This window comes from Eleutherodactylus coqui, chromosome 10 (assembly GCF_035609145.1).
Source record: "Eleutherodactylus coqui strain aEleCoq1 chromosome 10, aEleCoq1.hap1, whole genome shotgun sequence".
In the NCBI taxonomy this organism is placed as follows: Eukaryota; Metazoa; Chordata; class Amphibia; order Anura; family Eleutherodactylidae; genus Eleutherodactylus; species Eleutherodactylus coqui.
This window is the reverse complement of record NC_089846.1, coordinates 132,331,091-132,350,508: the sequence shown is the minus strand read 5'-3', so window position 1 is coordinate 132,350,508 and position 19,418 is coordinate 132,331,091. Positions and strand designations below refer to the sequence as shown.

General features: G+C 44.0%; 1 protein-coding gene and 1 long non-coding RNA gene across 2 annotated transcripts in view; one reads left to right on the top strand and one right to left on the bottom strand.

Annotated features, from left to right (window-relative positions):
• DOCK11 (dedicator of cytokinesis 11) overlaps positions 1–19,418 on the top strand; it is a 240,901-nt gene that overhangs the window by 24,561 nt on the left and 196,922 nt on the right. The window contains exons 2-6 of the mRNA XM_066581860.1: positions 4,650–4,766; positions 4,857–4,946; positions 9,612–9,694; positions 12,923–12,992; positions 16,317–16,412. Coding sequence (XP_066437957.1) covers positions 4,650–4,766; positions 4,857–4,946; positions 9,612–9,694; positions 12,923–12,992; positions 16,317–16,412 — 456 coding nt within the window. The remainder of the gene's footprint in view (positions 1–4,649; positions 4,767–4,856; positions 4,947–9,611; positions 9,695–12,922; positions 12,993–16,316; positions 16,413–19,418) is intronic.
• Positions 1–19,418, bottom strand: part of LOC136580929 (uncharacterized) — a 44,167-nt gene that overhangs the window by 12,028 nt on the left and 12,721 nt on the right. Inside the window, exon 2 of the long non-coding RNA XR_010787031.1 lies at positions 4,837–4,911. This is a non-coding gene — a long non-coding RNA (uncharacterized lncRNA). The remainder of the gene's footprint in view (positions 1–4,836; positions 4,912–19,418) is intronic.

The window sequence follows — 19,418 nt, the reverse complement described above, 5'->3', positions numbered from 1 at the left end:
GGAATGGGTCGCGAAGTCATGGGGCAGAGGTTCGCCGGCCTCCTCTAGTCTGCGGTGCCAATGCCGATGGTTATCTCCCTGTTTGTGCATATGTAGAGACCCGTTAGTCTAGACCACATGTCAGACTCAAGGCCAGCGGTCTGAGTCTGGCCCGCCACGTCATTTTATTTGACCCAGGGTGGGGTCTGGATGCAGAAGGACCAGCCCTCCGCTTTCTCGGTAGAAGACAGCCAGCTCTTGGCAGGGGGACGATGCCAGTACATGAAGCGGGTGCCATCTTGGATTCTGAGCTCCAGCATGCACCTCTGCACTGCTTTGTTCAGCAACTCACAGGTGGTGGCACAGCTCTGCCAGCCCTACCCGGGCACCCTAGCTACCATCCAAGGCAGGAAGCTGTGTGCTAAAGACGTGGAAAGGGAGAACCTCATCATAGTGCATAGAGCTCCATAGCCAAGGAGTAGTTACACTTGGGGCTCATTCACATGGGCATATGTGGTTTCGGTCGTGAAATACAGTGTGTATTCGCTGCATATTTAGACCTTCTTGCATTTTTTTGCATATTCACTGTGTTTTTCACGTGTGCAAAAAATGCAACCGATCCTACAGATAAATATGCAGTAGTTACGTCATCCCATTGACTGTAATGGGCAATTTCGGTCTGTAATGCGACCCAAAATCGGACTTGCTGCGTTTTTTCACACGTATGAAAGATGCATGTCTGAATACTCCAACGCAAATCAGTGGAGTTTAAGCTGTCCGTATTATGTAGGTAACCAATATGCACTTAATGCGCAGCACAAATAGACCCGTGCGAATGAGCCTTATATACGGCCCTTTGAAGACAACCGTAATACCGATGTGGCCCTTGGGGGAAAAGAGTTTGACACCCCTGGTCTAGACCATGTGGACAGGCAGCGGCTATCGCGGTCCAACCCCGGGGAGGCTGAGCCCTGTTACCGGCAAATTAGCGCGGTACGGTTTTTCACACAGTCTTGTTAAGGAGACATGAAAATGTGTATATTTTTGCACTTTTGGGCGCCGTCACATCTTGTTTGGCTGACTTTGTTCCTGTGTATCCTGATTGACTTCACATCAGACATTCGGCCCCACATGGTGGAGTACATGCTGTGGGCTGCTGCGGTTTGCTTTATGTGACACCTTCCTGTCCGCTCCAGTGTTCTCACGGAGGCCTTCTGTGGATCCGAATCCCCAAATATATTGATGTGTTTGCATGTACACGCAGAACTAGCAGTTTTTAAGCCAGATAGGATGTAGAAATTCTATGATTTAGATCCACACAAGGTTTTCATGACAACATTGTACTTGCCAAAAATCAGGAGAGGAAATGTTGTCGCCAGAACTCGCCCTCGCCTTCAGGCCTGTAACTTCCACACATCCTATCTCAGCATAGAAGTCACTTGTTAAACAACGGTTTTCACAATTCACTAAATGTGATTTGCCACTTAAAGGGGTTGTCCCGCGATGACAACTTAAGGTAAACACTTCTGTATGGCCATATACATGCACTTTGTAATATACATCGTGCATGAAATATGTGCCATACAGAAGTTATATACTCACCTTCCCTGCGCTGGCGTCCCCGTCTCCATGGTGCCGTCTAATTTCAGCGTCTAATCGCACGATTAGACGCGCTTGCGCAGAAGGGTCTTCTCCCTTCTGGTCGGTCCGGGCACGAGCGGCATTCTGGCTCCACCCCCTTCTACGCGTCATCGCATAGCACCGCCCCGTCACGTGTGCCGATTCCAGCCAATCAGGAGGCTGGAATTGGCAATGGACCGCACAGAGCCCACGGTGCATCGTGGGTGAAGATCCCGGCGGCCATCTTGGAGGAAAAGAAGATAGAAGTTGCAGAGAGGGGATTCGGGTAAGTAAAATTTTCTTTTTAAATTTCAACACATCCCTTGGGTTTGTCCTGCGCTGAACAGGGGGGCCTATGCAAAAAAAAACACGTTTCGGCGCGGGACAACCCCTTTAAGATGCAGATGGCTTTTGAGCGATCATTTTTGCATAAACCACTGCTTGGTACTAATGGCTATTAGTACCAATTAGTAGCGTGTGAGCCGTCAGGAGTTGTATTCAGAGAACAGACCACCCACTGTTCTTTGAATACATTCCCCTTGTTCTGCCACGGGGTTGACAGCTGAGACAATGTTATCAGCGCTCCCTGGGCAGAACACAGCATGCAGTCCATCTTAACAGCTGTTCTGCTAAAGGACAGATTTCATGCTGAACTGAGATCCATTGTTCGGCAGAAAAGTGAAAGATGGGCACATTTACACGCAACGATTATCGCTCATGGCTTATGGCTTTTGAGCGGTAATCATTGATTTTAAATGGGCCTTTACATCTCAGAGCCTCAGGCACAGAATAACATGCCTGCCAGCCTGGTGGCGACCTTATTACCATAACAATAAGATACATGCGGGTCTGACCCATTCGATCCCACTGATCTTGAGAACACAGGGGTATTAATGGGTTAAAGAGAACTACAACACAGCCGTTCATTCTGAACATCCATGGGGTCCTGGCAGTTAAAATGTCATCCTTCCACAAGTGATTGTATATCATTCGTACCAGCAGGAAAATAATTTAGTATTAATCTCAATCATTTAGTTGCATTTGTTTGTCTTTTAGCACCTATATTGACATCTTTAAAGCAGTACTTACCATTTGTGTAAATTGTTTACATTGTTGGGCCAATGCCTTTAGACCTACATTCGGGGAGCAGGAAAGGGCAATACCCGCAGCCGTCTTTGAATGGAACCGACCAGTGCCGGGCAGACCCCATTGACTATAATGGGGTTCGCCCGTTTTCCACCCAGCTGGCCAGTACTTGCAGCCACATCTGTGTGGGAACCTCTAGCCGGAGTTGTGAAACCGCCGTTACATAATATTATTTATATGTACTCTTTATATGACCACCGTGATCATGAATTCTGTACTATTAGGTCTCCTTCCACTGGTTATTCTTTGTCTTTTGGAAATCTTGATTCACATTTTAATAAGCCTTAATAAATGAACACTCTGCATGAATGCTCCGCATCGTCTGCCAATGGCCTGCTATTAACAGCTGCCTCGTATTCATAGAGATTGTGCAAAGTGCTAGAGAAGCTGGAGACCGGCCACGGTACAAGATTTTGGATGGGCTTTCCTTTAGGAAAAAACATGTATTCCTGAAATTTTTCACGATTTATTGTATGACAGTTGAGAGTTCTTGAACTAACACTTACGCATCAAAGTAAAGAAATGTTTGCCCCCTGGATTTTTCCCAACCGGTGCCAGCCACAAAGACATTACCAAGCGCCGCCTGTCTAAGCTTAGGCTACGACCGCAGCCATTACAAGGGGATCGGTTCCCTCAGCCTTTAAGAAAAATCTGGCCAGATGTTAACGACAGACCCAGATCTGCCGTATGTAAAATTACGGTGGCGCTTTAAGTCTCCTGCCTCTGCAATCAGTCAGAGCCAGGAACCGGTTATCAGCTGTTAGTGACAACTAATAACCCAGAGAAGAAGGCAGGAGGGGTATTTCAGCTCTCAATGAGCACTGTGTACTAGAAAGTGAAAGTAAGATGTAACTTTCACTACGGGGGGCGTATTATTATTTTCCACACCACCTGTGCTCGATTCGCAACCTGATTGCTTGTTTTGGTTGGGTGATTAACAGTGATTGGTTGTTTGAGTTGGGTGATTAACAGTGATTGGTTGTTTGGGTTGGGTCGAGCAGAGGTGGTGTGGAATATAAAAATATGCCTACGGGAGCCGAGGGGTCATGTGACCGCCAGGGTTCCCTGCTACAGCAGAGCTGTAGGGTCATATTAGACCCTAGGCAGCTCTGCCAGTGACTAATGTCACTACAGGGGTTGTTTTACCCTGTAACTGGGGCTCCTATAGATGCAGCTCCTATGGATGCCCCAGCTACAGTGGGAAAGTGTCAAATAAAAAACATGTGAATGTCCCCCATAGGTCTTTCATGACGTCATGGAGGACATAGATAGTAAAAAAACATAATTACCTACGGAAGTAAAACAAAATTCCAGAATAAAACAACAATACATACATAAAAAAGAAAACAACCCAAAACCGACGCCAACCAAAAACGTCACTATAAGTGCCCTGTAATCCAAAACCATACATAATACTATATACCATATACCATAATACTATATATCAAATTGTCCGAAACAAAATGAGGAATCCGTTCCCGTACTTTATTTTAGTGTAAATACACTAATTAAAGAAAATAACTAGAAATGTTAAAAAATCATTTTTTTTTTTGCTTTTTACGCCCATTAAAACTAAAAAACGGAAAAAAAAAGTCAGTGAAAAAGATATTAAAAAATCGCCCTATATGTCACGGAAAAAAAGCACAGCAAAAATAATTTTGATAGCTAAAGGAAAACAAAATAGGGCAGTAAAACCGCCACATGGTAAAATCCCTAAAAAGTGTCTGGTCCTCAAGGTACAAAACAGCTTGGTCTTTAAGGGGTTAAGAAACTTTTGGACAAGCTAGCAGCAAAACAACTATAGTGTGTCACAGAAAACTGCCCCCTATAGATGCAGAATGTGTCATGTGATGTCTTGGCTAACCCACAGCACTAGACATGGATGTGTTATTTTTTCCTTGCAGGAGAAGGCAAGAGTGGTGGAACCTTTAGACTATGAGACCGTTATCTGCCAAAGAAAAGCTCAGATCTTCAGTGACCCACATCGAGATATGCTGATGTTCCCCATGGAGGATGTTTTTGTGAGTATGCTGTATTCACACCTGTTTTACTCTTTATTGGATATATATATATATGTATATAGTTCCTTACGATATTCTTCATATTACAAGATTTCCACGGTGGGCCGTCAGCACAGAACCGTCCAGTCTACCGTTCCAGAGGATGCTGAAAACAAAGCCAAGAGTTTGTTTGTAAAGGAGGTATGTCACATTTATCACCGATAACACCCAGAAGTTTACTAATTCTGCACGTGAGACTGTAAGCTAGTGACTGCCAGCCTTATTACCAAGGGCTACATAGGCTGAGGAAAAAATGGTGTATGTGCAACCTTCTAGAAATAAAGTATGAAGACGAGAAAGTAAAAGCCAACGTCTCGTTTTGTTGTGTTGTTTGCTGCCTTTTTTCCCTGTCTGGATACTATGGTGACTTACACCCACTTCTAGTGAGGTGTCCATTTGGTTGGGCTGCACCTCTAGATTGCATTATTACATCCTTTCCTCAAGGCTTTGCCACAGTTGTAAGCCTTTGGGCATCACAACGGGTTGCTCCACCCTCTCTTTTTCCTTATGTGTTATAAGACCCTTATGTGTTATAGGACCCTTATGTGTTGTTGGACCCTTATGTGTTATAGGACTCTTATGTGTTATAGGACCCTTATGTGTTATTGGACCCTTAGGGCGAGCACCCACTGGCGTTTTTTTACCTGCGTTTTGCGTTTTGCGTTTTTCCTGCACAGGCATAGAGATAACATGTGTTCCTGTCCACTGGCGTTTTTTTTGCGTTGCGTTTGCGTTTTTAACATAGGAACTGTCAGTTGCATATGTGTCCCTATTTTTCTCCTAATGCACCCATGAATGTCAATGGAAATTAACGGAAAACGCCGCAAAAACGCCGCGAAAAACGCGCGGGAAAAACGCGAGAAACGCGGCGAAAACGCTGCGTTTTTTCCCCGCGGAAAACGCAAACGCCAGTGGGTGCTCGCCCTTATGTGTTATTGGACCCTTATGTGTTATTGGACCCTTATGTGTTATTGGACCCTTATGTGTTATAGGACCCTTATGTGTTATTGGACCCTTATGTGTTATTGGACCCTTATGTGTTATAGGACCCTTATGTGTTATAGGACCCTTATGTGTTATTGGACCCTTATGTGTTATTGGACCCTTATATGTTATAGGACCCTTATGTGTTATTGGACCCTTATGTGTTATTGGACCCTTATGTGTTATAGGACCCTTATGTGTTATTGGACCCTTATGTGTTATTGGACCCTTATGTGTTATTGGACCCTTATATGTTATAGGACCCTTATATGTTATTGGACCCTTATGTGTTATTGGACCCTTATGTGTTATTGGACCCTTATGTGTTATAGGACCCTTATGTGTTATTGGACCCTTATGTGTTATTGGACCCTTATGTGTTATTGGACCCTTATATGTTATAGGACCCTTATGTGTTATTGGACCCTTATGTGTTATAGAACCCTTATGTGTTATAGGACCCTTATGTGTTATAGGACCCTTATGTGTTATTGGACCCTTATGTGTTATAGAACCCTTATGTGTTATTGGACCCTTATGTGTTATTGGACCCTTATGTGTTATTGGACCCTTATGTGTTATAGGACCCTTATGTGTTATTGGGCCCTTATGTGTTATAGAACCCTTATGTGTTATTGGACCCTTATGTGTTATTGGACCCTTATGTGTTATTGGACCCTTATGTGTTATAGAACCCTTATGTGTTATAGAACCCTTATGTGTTATTGGACCCTTATGTGTTATTGGACCCTTATGTGTTATAGAACCCTTATGTGTTATAGAACCCTTATGTGTTATTGGACTCTTATGTGTTATAGAACCCTTATGTGTTATTGGACCCTTATGTGTTATTGGACCCTTATGTGTTATTGGACCCGTATGTGTCATACGACCCTTATGTGTTATAGAACCCTTATGTGTTATTGGACCCTTATGTGTTATTGGACCCTTATGTGTTATAGAACCCTTATGTGTTATAGAACCCTTATGTGTTATTGGACCCTTATGCGTTATTGGACCCTTATGCGTTATTGGACCCTTATGCGTTATTGGACCCTTATGTGTTGTTGGACCCTTATGTGTTATTGGACCCTTATGTGTTATAGGACCCTTATGTGTTATTAGACCTTTATGTGTTATTGGACCCTTATGTGTTATTAGACCTTTATGTGTTATTAGACCTTTATGTGTTATTGGACCCTTATGTGTTATTGGACCCTTATGTGTTATTGGACCCTTATGTGTTATTGGACCCTTATGTGTTATAGAACCCTTATGTGTTATTGGACCCTTATTTGTTATTGGACCCTTATGCGTTATTGGACCCTTATGCGTTATTGGACCCTTATGCGTTATTGGACCCTTATGCGTTATTGGACCCTTATGTGTTATAGGACCCTTATGTGTTATTAGACCTTTATGTGTTATTGGACCCTTATGTGTTATAGGACCCTTATGTGTTATTAGACCTTTATGTGTTATTGGACCCTTATGTGTTATAGAACCCTTATGTGTTATTGGACCCTTATGTGTTATTGGACCCTTATGTGTTATAGAACCCTTATGTGTTATTGGACCCTTATGTGTTATTGGACCCTTATGCGTTATTGGACCCTTATGCGTTATTGGACCCTTTTGCGTTATTGGACCCTTATGTGTTGTTGGACCCTTATGTGTTATTGGACCCTTATGTGTTATAGGACCCTTATGTGTTATTGGACCCTTATGTGTTATTGGACCCTTATGTGTTATAGGACCCTTATGCGTTATTGGACCCTTATGTGTTATAGGACCCTTATGTGTTATAGGACCCTTATGTGTTATAGGACCCTTATGTGTTTTTGGACCCTTATGTGTTTTTGGACCTTTACATGTTTTGACTTGAAATTACATTTAGTTCTTTAACTCAAAATTATTATTTTCTTGTTATAAGACATTTTTTTCCCTTTGATATTAATGATACTTGTGATTTAAAAGGGTTTTATTATGAGTATAAAATTTTTTCAGCAGCTAAGATAATAAAATAAAATAAAAAAATAATAGCACTCACCCCTCCTTGGACCCCCAAAGTGGAGCTGAGCGGCTCACATTTCCCCAGTGCCAGCTTCCGAGTAGACAGCTGGGCAGAAGCACATGACTACTACGACCAACCGCCGTTGGCACTCCTGGCATCAGCACTCATATTCTGGATGCCATAATGCCAGGGGTTTGGAACATGACGCTGTGGCTTCTGATAGGCCGCAGTGGTCACATGCTTCCGCCCAAATGTCTACCTGGAAGCCGTGGCGGTGTGAGCTGCTCAGCTCCATTTCGGGGGTCCAAGGAGAGGTGAGTATAAACTTTTAGTTTATTTTGTTGCTTTAAAAATTGTTACACACACGATAAAACTCCTTTAAGTTTTGCTATATCAACCTGTCTGTCATATGTGGCTCTTTAAAAGCATCTTCCTGGTACAGTAAAACCTCTACTAGCATTGACATCTACTAAGGCTGGTTTCGAGTAAGCCCTTTTTTAAAGCCAAATTTGTGTCTCTAGTAACATTGGTTGCCTCTAATAGGGCCCCCTGTCCACAGGTGAGGCGGAATATTGCTAGTGATATTCTGCTGCGTTGGAGCAGGGGGGAGAAATGACAGAATCGCGACGAATTGCAGCATGCCGCGATTTGAATCCCACGAGGGGAGAATTGCTATAATTCTCTACTTGTGGATGCTGGCACTGCGCTTTCCATAGTAATGCTATGAAAAGCTTTACAGAGCATGATCCACGGGCGATTTACTGCAAGCAAATCATCGCCCATGGGCAGGCAGCCTAACCCTTCTCCATCATCGGCGATGGGTAATATACTAGTACAGTACTGTACAGTTGTACTCCAATGTAACAGCACAGAGAACACAGTGATAACGCTGAGGACAGATGATGTAGTAGATGTTATCTGCAGTCCTATGTAACACCACAGATAACACACCGTAATGTTCAATAACGTTAAATGTTCATTTATTCTTTACAGTAGTCTTTATATTAATTTATTATTGTTATTGTTTTTGGTATTGAAGACCATATGAATGTCTAAAATGAATTAATTGGATTTACATTGACTCCTATGGAAATAGTTACCTTGAGTAGCAACAGTTTCAGGCAAAGCCGATTGCTTTCGGATGGATTACCAACGTTAGTAAAGGATTTACTGTATTTAACCCCTTTTAGTACTGAAGTAGTAGTTCATCGGTATGGGTTTGCTGTTCAGGAGCTCCAGCCATCAGCTGATCTCAATCCTAGCACTCACCTCAGCGGGCCTGATGTCTGCATTGGGGTCAGAGCTGGAAGACCTATAGAAGGCACAGCTCCCATTTCAGTTGTCAACATCTAGACTGATACAGTGAGCATGGGGGCTGAGATCAGATGATCGTCAGAGGTCATGAGCAGCAGAACCGTGATGATCAACGTTGCCTGCACTACTAATCCGGGCCACTGCAGTGAGAGCAGAGCTGTCCCCTTCCTGCAGAAATCAGTTCAGTGCACAAGTGGATTAGGCCGGCAAACAGCTGATCTATGGAGGTCACAGGTAGAAGGCTCTCACTAATCCACTAGTGATGGCTTATTCTGAGGATATGCCATCAATAGTTTCCAACTGGATATCCCATTTAAGAAGTAAGCAAATAGCTGCCTATGTGAAGCAGGCTCATCCTGTTGATTATATGCACTCAGACAGTCAAAGAAACATTTTTTAGTATACAGAATTGAAATTAAATGATTTTCTACCCCTGAAAATGTACAATGCTAAGTCCATGCAGTCCGGATCACTCTGTATATTTGTCATTGCAGTGTATAAAATATTACAGCTTGGACTGGAAAGTAGTGAACTACAAATATGAGGAGTATTCGGGCGATTTTCGAGCCTTGCCTTGGTAAGTCCTGTCATGTGTAAAAAAAAATGTTGTGGTTCTTATTAATTATGTTTAATTTTCCAGCAGATGACGTACCTCAGGGTGGATTCAGACGACCGTATATCGGCTCGGTTTTCACGCCAAGCCGATATACAGTGTCCTTGTCTGCAGGGGTGGGGGGGATGGAAGAGCCAGGAGGAGGAACTGAGCGCCAGGCCCCTCTCTACCCCTTGCCACTATTTGCAATAGGAGGGGGCGAGATGGGGGCGGAGCTAAGTCCTGGCGCTTAGCTCTGCCTCTGTCCCGCCCCTCCCATTGCAAATAGTGGCAAGGGGCGGGAGCTCAGTTCCTGCTCCTGGCTCTTTCATCCCCCCCCCCCCCTGCAGACAAGGACACCGTATATCGGCTCGGCGTGAGAACCGAGCCGATATACGGTCGTCTGAATCCACCCTCAGTTTGTGATGTCCCACTTATTTGTAGCATAGTTTTCTGGGTTTCTGTCTGCAAATCCAGTTGAAAATGCAGTGAATCAGTCCCATGTGAGCATCCCCTGAGTCTATTACAGTGAGGACAGTATAGGGGGAGCGCTTACAGGCTACAATACTTACAAAACCTGGATAAATCTATTAATCCAGACTGATTCAAGACCTCCTACCGGACCACAACATTCCAGCTCTAGACCTGCCTGCATAATACAGAACCCAGACCAGACCCAAACATTCAAATTCTAAACCAGACCCAGTATAATACAATGCAATTGAAGGGTTACAAAGTAACAATGCTAGTGAATGGGGTTTTACCGAACCCCATTCACAAGTAATATAATAAGTCAGCTGTACATACAAAGCATAATTCAGACCCCAGACAGATTCCTCTAATCTCGCATCTCTCCTTGCTCTTAGCTCCTCTTGAGCACCTTAGTCATAATCAGGAGGCTGTGTGCTGCAAGAAAAGGTGATTAATATCAGCTCTTGTCAGTTAGATTAATCCAATAGATAATGGCCAATTAAAAAAAAAAACGTGTAGTGTAGATTAAAGAAATGCTCCCATCTCACAGTTTTATGGCATATCCTTATGATAGGCTATAAAAATCTGAAATATACATTTCCCACCTTTGGGACCTGCACCAATCCCGAGTTCTGCTCCTCCCCAGCTGTATGCAGTGGCTAGGAATTATTGAAATTATGCTGCTTGCATAATTCCCATAGAAGTGAATATGAATTCTGGAAACAGTGTTGCACAGCAAGATAATCTATTTATGCAGTTCCCAAGTTTTGGAACCAGCATACCTCACTTCTATGGGAGTTACAGGAAACAGCACAGGACGGCTCACTTGATTCTTTGCTTAGCTCCAAAACAGCTTTTAATAATAAATTGTTAAAACTCCAGGACTAAGAACGAACACATATATATTTATGATAAATTACCCCCATATGTGTATTTATAGGGACCAATCCTCCTATTTCAGGGATAATTTCTACGCCAGAGAAAAAGACTAAGGCTTCTTTCCCACGAGCGTATTTAAGGCTACCATGCTGTCGCCCTTTTCCCCTCCCTCCCCATCGCAGGCTCAGCTCTCTTCTCCTCCACGCTCGTTCTTTGCAATGGGAGGGGTGGGGTGGGGTGGAGCTAAGCGCTGGCCCATCCCGCCTCCTCCCATTGATGGCTATGGACAAGGTGAGGAAAGGGTGGGAGCTAGAGATGAGCGAACGTACTCAGTAAGGGCGATTTCGCAATCGAGCACCGCGATTTTCGAGTACTTCACTACTCGGGTGAAAAGTACTCGGGTGCGCTGTGGGGTGGGGGGTTGCAGAGGGGAGTGGGGGGTAGCAGCGGGGAACAGGGGGGAGCCCTCTCTCTCTCCCTCTCCCCCCCACTCCCTGCTGCAACCCCCGCTCACCCACAGCGCACCCGAGTACTTTTCACCCGAGTAGTGAAGTACTCGAAAATCGCGGTGCTCGATTGCGAAATCGCCCTTACCGAGTACAATCGCTCATCTCTAGTGGGAGCTTAGCTCCACCCACATCCCACCGCTTGTCCACAGCCAGCAATGGGATTGAGACGGGATGGGCCTGTGCTTAGCTTTGCCCCCATCCCTCCCCCTCCCATTGCCAAGAGCCAGCGGGGAGAAGAGGACAGGTGAGCCTGCACGGGGGGGTGGGGGGGTGAGGAGAGCAGAGGAAGGGTGTTTAGCAGCCACACTGCTAAACTCCCTCCCACCTGCGTCCGCTGTTATGGGAATTGATATTGGCAGCGCTGATAACATTCTTTCAGCTGCTGTCCCACTGGAAAACAATAGCAATGTATTTAGAGAACAGATCACCCGCTGTTCCCTAAATACATGCAAATAAAGCTAGTTAGCTACTGATGGGCTGATTAGCTCATTAGTAGCTTATGCAAAATGATTGCTCAAAACTTTCACTTTTTGATGAATTTTGAGCGATCATCTGTGTGTGTAAATGGGGCTTTAGCCTGGAGCAAATACTGTTGACTAGGAAAGTAGCAATAAACAGATCTACATTGTGGGCTGGAATAAGATATGAGCCATTTGTCTGTCAATTGTTTTATTGAAACAATTACAGTTTAAGGCTGTTCTTAGTTTTGAGCGAATTGAACCAGTAGACCCCTGTTTCAGGTCAAACTTTGCTGAAAGTTCAGTTTGGTACAAACTAGAACCAAGCTTTTAGAAAAGTTCTACCCGAAACTGGGTTCTACTGGTTCGGTTGGCTCAACACTAGTCTTGAATACTGATGTATAAACATTGTCTAAGAGCCATAAAAGTTTAGTTAGATCTAATTCGTAACTGGTCGAACCAAACTTTTCAAAAGTTTGCTCATCACTAGCTGTGTTCACACTAACTGATCCATGCAAGGCTATTGTGGAATCCCGACTAACCCCATTGGCATCAAGAAGGTCTGTCACAGCTCCAGTTTGTCTGACGATGGCAATAAAAAGAAAAAAAGAAAAGAAAGGCTGATGGACACCCTGATGTTAATGCGAACAAAGCCTAGATGGTGGACATTACTCAGGGATTCCTGTTTTGTGCAACGCATAGGCCTAGTGGATGAGACTGCATCCTATATATAGGGGGATTGAGTAATGTGTCAGGGCTCCAAAGTCTGCAGCTTCTCAGTTTGTATTGGAAACTGTTACTACACACATTTTCTGTCATCGCTGGATTGTGGCTCTAGTACTCTGCTTGTGATTTAAGACATTATTACATTGAAATTCCCTTATTTTTCATTTTAGCAAATCCTTTCAGCCAGAGAAGACGCCCAGCCATATGTTTGAGATAGATGAGGACTTTGATAAAGATGAGGTAATGGATGGACAGAATTCAGCATCTTTGCGGAGGATGTTGTAATGGATTTATTTCTTCCTATACGGGAACTAATAAATTGATGGAAGTCGGTGATCAATGCATTACTAGGAAACACATGGGATGCAGGTTAATGTTTAGGCTGATTAGCTGTGAATCTAATGTAATTTACTGCATGGGAACGATTGTAGTCTGCAAATAGGAAATCAGTCTATTACCTTGCAATTGTAGCTTATTAATATTTTGGTAGTTTTTAAATTAGGATTTCATGTGTGAGACTGCAGGCTGCATAAGGGCTTACTCAGGCGTACGTATATATCGGCCGGGTTTTCACCGGACGATATACGGTGCCCCTTTCTGCAGGTGGAGGAGGCGGGCCGGGCCCAGAGCAGCGCACTGAGCTCCCGCCCCCATTCCACCCCTCGCCACTGTTTGCAATGGGAGGGGTTGGGGCGGAGCTAAGTTCCCCCCTCCCGCCCCCTCCAATTGCAAATAGTGGTGAGGGGCAGAGAAAGGGAGGGAGCTCAGTGCGCTGCTCCCGGCCCGGCTTGCCTACTCCCCCTGCAGAAAGGGACACCATATATTGGCTGGGCGTGAAAACCTGGCCGATATACGGACGTCTGAATAAGCCTTCAGGATGGTTTCAAGTGTTGTTGGGAAAAAATACATTTTTCACGGTGTTTAATGCAGCTTTTCTAGGAGTTAGAACACTGCAGGCAGATGCTGCTTTGACGTGTATAGTATAATATAAATCACAGCACATACAAAAAGTTTTGGTTTGTGCCATTTTGATTGTATATTCTGTTCAGTGGTGATTTTTCTTTTTCTTTTTTTTTGAAATGAAGCATGTTCTGGGTACGGCATTTTTTTTGGCAGTTTGTCTATAGGCTTCTCTATAGGACTTGAAAAACACCAGGAAAAAAAAAACACATATACAAAATAAAACACGGCATCAAATACGCCACTAAAAACACCCTAGAAAACACGCATGGAGCCTCGTTCACATGGAATTCCTTGCCAAAATTTGCACCAAAATCTGCCCCACTTCAGCATTCTTTTAAATGCCATAAGAATCTATGCCACAGTTTATACAGGGTGGAAAAACTTTTCCGTACGTGGAATGTGGAATGTTTTTTTTTTGGGGGGAAAAAAAACAGCTGTGATAACAATTCTTAGCATGAAACAAGAAATCATCCTGCGGCGGCACGGGGATCCGCATGGAGAGCAACAGCAGGATTCCAAGACTGGGAAAATGCAACGTGGATCTGACGATTATTAGGCTAATGCGAACATGAACTTAGAACTCAGAAAATAGGATTGTGTGAAGCAGCCTTAAAGAGTTTCTCTGGTAACCAGAAAATCAGTTTTCAATAGCGCTGCCTGCATTAACCCTTTCCAATCCAATTTTGGATTCAGGGATTCCTAAAAGGCTCTCTCTTTTCGCTGTTATACAACGGTGCCATCTGCTGGCTAAAGCAAGTGTGTGTGCGCCAGAGAGGCTCCGACAGCGGAGTGGCTGGCAATAGACGGTAAGAATACCCTGTTGGACGTCTTCTGACATTGGAGCTGTACAAGCTTCAATCAGAATGTAGGAAGACGTCAGACAGTGGATTGGAAAGGGTTAAAATAGCAAACGGACATATACTTACACCCCTGCAGCTGCTCTCAGATCCAGCGCGGCAGTCCGCTCCAGTCCAGTGATTGTTGCGACATATGATGTCACAGGAAATCAGGTGACCATAGCAGCCAATGAGAGGCTGCAACATCGCTTTCTTGAACTCCTGGCATCATGGCCCTCAGGATGTGAGCGTCAATGCCAGAGGAACGAGCGGTGACGCTGCTGCCTCACATTGGCTGAAGGCGTCACCTGATTTCCTGTAATCTCATATGTCACAACTACCGTGTTTCCCTGAAAATAAGACAGTGTCTTATATTAATTTTTGTTCAAAAGGGTTTAACTTTTTTTACATGTACAGTTGCCTGGACACTATTTTAATTGACTTTTTTAATTAACTGTTAGCAGGGCTTAATTTTGGAGTAGGGCTTATATTTCAAGCATCCTCAAAAAGCCTGAAAAATCATTTTGCATCCTCAAAAATTCTGGAAAATCATGCTATGTCTTATTTTCAGGGTATGTCTTATTTTTAGGGAAACAGGGTATCACTGGGACTTCAGCAAGCTGCAGCGATGGATCCCGGGCGTTGGGATCCCAGGATTCAGGTGTTCAGTTTTCTGCAATAAATGATCCTTCTGCTCTGATGTTGTTATAACGACGTTACAATCACACTTAGAGAGTTTTCATTCGATTCTGACAACTCCCTCTAGTCTAGGGGATGGATCCTTTTTTTACAATGAGTAATATTCAAGAATTTTTTGTGTTTTTTTTTCTTTTTTTAATTTTTGATGTCACGATCTTCATTTTAAAAGATTCTGAAATCCTGCAGTTTTCACACTGACCACTCAGCCTATAGTCTAAAGCTTACTGTCCTGTATAGATAACGGTTCAGTAGTCATCTTATTATCATCACAGGCAGGATTACAAGGTAAAACCTACAGTATTTATAGATAACACGGGATCCACTCCAGGTGATAATCCTGCACAATGACCTCTGCACATGTCACAGGACATGCCTAGGACAGTCTCCCATATAGATCGATGGGTCTCCTCCTGTCCATTGTGTGAATGGTCCGTGATATCTGCGGTAAAGCATATATTTGCAGTAAAGGCAAGATGGCTGCCCTTATGGTCATGTACAGACATTAGAATAAAAACAACCAAACCACAACATCTTGGATCTGAGTAGAGACTCTGGCTTCTGGCATGCTGGCCAAAATTTTTCTCGAGAAAGTAGCGCAGCTTTCTATTATTTTCTGGGGTTTTCTGCTGGATCTGTGTCAGAGCCTTAGAAAAGGTTACCGCATCAGGTTAACCCTTTTCAATCCACTGTCTGACGTCTGAAGACATTCTGATTGAAGGCTGTACAGCTCCGATGTCGGAAGACATCCGGCAGGGTATTCTTACTGTATATTACTGGCAGCTTTGTTGTTGGGGGCCTCTCCAGCATGTCCTATACCGCAGTACTGGCTCTAGACAGCAGATGGTGCCATTGTATAATGGCAGAAAGAGAAAGCCCCCTAGGAAACCCTGAATCCAAAATTGGATTGCAAAGGGTTAACCTTAAAAGATGCTCTACTCACTATCTTGTGCCTCATCGACACGCGGGATCATATCTCGTAAACTGATATGTTGGGCGATATTTAAAGACTTTATTGCAGCCCCGGAAATATTGGAGTATCTACTAATTTATTGTCATTCATCTGCAGGATTCTTCATCAATCTGCTCCCATAAAGGGGGAGTCATTAAACAAGGCTGGTTGTATAAGGCCAACATAGGGACCACCATTCCTGTCACTATGAAGGTAAGTAGTCAAAACACTAAATGATACATTCTACATTAGGGGTCTCTGTGCTTTTCCTGCATACAGTATTATGGAGAAAGTTCGGGCATGCATCATATCTGTTGTATCCAAGTGTTGGAATCATTTTCACATGGAGACACACGGCCATTTAGTACATCGCTCTTTTTTTTCTTTGCGGGAGATTTTTTTGCTTAGGTCGCAATTTCCTAACATTATTATTGGAGGAAATACCCGCTTTAATTTCAAGTACATTGCGAGAATATTGTGCCGAGCTGCAGAGAACCTCAGATTTCCGCTGTTTGCCCCATTTATACTCATCTGCAGATGCTGTTTTCTTAGCATTTGGATTGGATAGACAGACTGCAGGCCGCTAGTCAAGTGCCTGGAATGTGATATTTCTCGCAGCCCGGCTTCTGTATTGGCAAAACAGTCTTGTGGCTAAAGACTCCTGTAATAATGTTATGTTAGGAAAATACTGTTTGAGCAGCTCAGTAATATTTCCTTCAGGCGGAGCTTCTCTTCAGGTTTTTATTGTTCTTTGTTGTATTACAGGATGTTTTAAACGTTTGCATGCCATAATATAATATATGAAATAATAGTTATAGCAAACTGGTAAGATTTATACCATGCCACACGCTCGAACATTTCTGTGAACCCCGGTTGACATATAGAATAGCATTGCAGTCAGCACTTTTTGGAATTAAACTGCCTCACTGAAGTTTGGAAATGTGATATCAATGAGGTGTACAGCGGAATATTGTTGTACTGCGGAGGAGGCATGGCCAAAATATTCTGGCTGGGAGCTGAAATAGCCAGAATGACACCAGTTCCAGGAGGTACTGTTTCTCCTTGTAAAGAGCGCCAGCGCCATGCAATGCTCCTTAGGAAGAAGGTGTGCAATTTGGTTTTCCAGGAAGACTTGCATGCAAAGTTACACAATGCATGAGCACTTAGGAGACTTAAGTGATCATCTGTGCTATCAAGACTAAATAGCACCTGTGCAGGATGGAAGTCAAGGTGGGGATCCAAACAAGTGCTAAAATTGTCCAATGGTAGTTTTTGTCATTGTAGTATCCCTTTAACCCCTTTAGTGGCACGCCCAGAAAATCTCCAGGGCTTGCTGCACTGACCATGCAGTTAAACCCTGGAAGATTTCCGTGGAGAGCTCTAGTGCTGAAATGCTGGCCAGGACACACAGTTATTGTGCCACTGTACACGTTTGCCACTTCGAATTACCTCAGGAAAATCTCCAGGGCTTGCTGCACTGACATGGTAATAATAAACCTGCCACTGAAGGGGTTAAAAGGGTTTTTTTCACTAAAATAACTTTTCATAAGTCAAAAACAGCCCACTGATCTGCTGTTATGCCACTCTGTAATCAGCTTATTTTTGGGGTCCCTTCTAACAAAAAGGGATTCGCTTAAGAGAATAACACCTTTAAAGAATAGGTCCTCAGTACTGGGATAGGATAGGTCATCAGTATCAGAATGGTGGGAGTCCGACTCCTGGCACCCCCATCAAATAGCTGTTTGAAGGGGCTGTGGCACTTGAACGAGTTTTATTGTATATTAGGCACATTGCCATACATTGCTTCCCAGTGGTGCCAGGGATTGCATCTCATTCCCATTTACTTGAGTGGGAATGATCTGCAGAAAGTCCATATGACCAACGAACCTCAATGTCACAGGACAAAGAAGAAGCCACAGCTGAGCGGTGAGGAGTTAGACTCCCACCGATCTGATGTTAAGGACCTATCAGGATAGCCCCTCTCAGGGAAGATAGTAATAATAATAATAATCCCTATACAGCGCCAACATATTCTGCAGGACTTTACAAATTAGAGGGACCATAGACAGAATAAGACATAACACATTATTACACCAATAGCGAGGGCCCTGCTCACAAGAGCTTACAGACTATGAGGTGCAAGTGCTTTTTTTGTTCAATGTTCTGGCCATATTTTATATAAATGCAGTACTGTACCTAAATCTGTATGAACCAATCACCAGCCAGTATCTGTGTATATACAGGTATGAAGCGCATGCTTAAAACTGGGCGTTGGGAATGAACCTGATTGTTTGGGGTAGCACATTCCAGAGAACTGATGCAGTTTGGGAAAAGTCTTGGAGGCGGCAGTGGAAGGTTTTGATTAAAGAGGAACTTAGTCTAAGATCATTAGCAGAGCGGAGAGCCTGGGTAAAGTGGCTGACAGAGATGAGGAGGGAGATATAGGGCAGCGCAGCTCTGTGGGGAGCTTTATGGTGATGAGTTTAAATTGTATTATATATTGGACGGGTTGCAGTGACTGGCACAGTGTGGAGGTATCAGTGTAGTGCCTGGCACAGCATGGAAGTATTAGTGTGGTGACTGGCACAGGGTGTAAGTATCATTGTAGTGACTGGCACAGGGTGGAGGTATCAGTGTAGTGACTGGCACAGGGTGGAGGTATCAGTGTAGTGACTGGCACAGGGTGGAGGTATCGTTGTAGTGACTGGCACAGGGTAGAGGTATCAGTGTAGTGACTGGCACAGGTTGGAGGTATCAGTGTAGTGACTGGCACAGGTTGGAGGTATCAGTGTAGTGCCTGGCACAGGGTGTAGGTATCAGTGTAGTGACTGGCACAGGTTGGAGGTATCAGTGTAGTGCCTGGCACAGGGTGGAGGTATCAGTGTAGTGCCTGGCACAGGGTGGAGGTATCAGTGTAGTGCCTGGCACAGGGTGTAGGTATCAGTGTAGTGACTGGCACAGGTTGGAGGTATCAGTGTAGTGCCTGGCACAGGGTGGAGGTATCAGTGTAGTGCCTGGCACAGGGTGGAGGTATCAGTGTAGTGCCTGGCACAGGGTGTAGGTATCAGTGTAGTGCCTGGCACAGGGTGGAGGTATCAGTGGACAAAAAGGATGACCCTGGCTTCATGCAGTATAGATTGGAGAGGGGAGAGTTTAGGGAGAGAAAGACCGATGAGTAGTGAATTGCGGTTATCAAGACAAGAATGGATCAGGGCAACA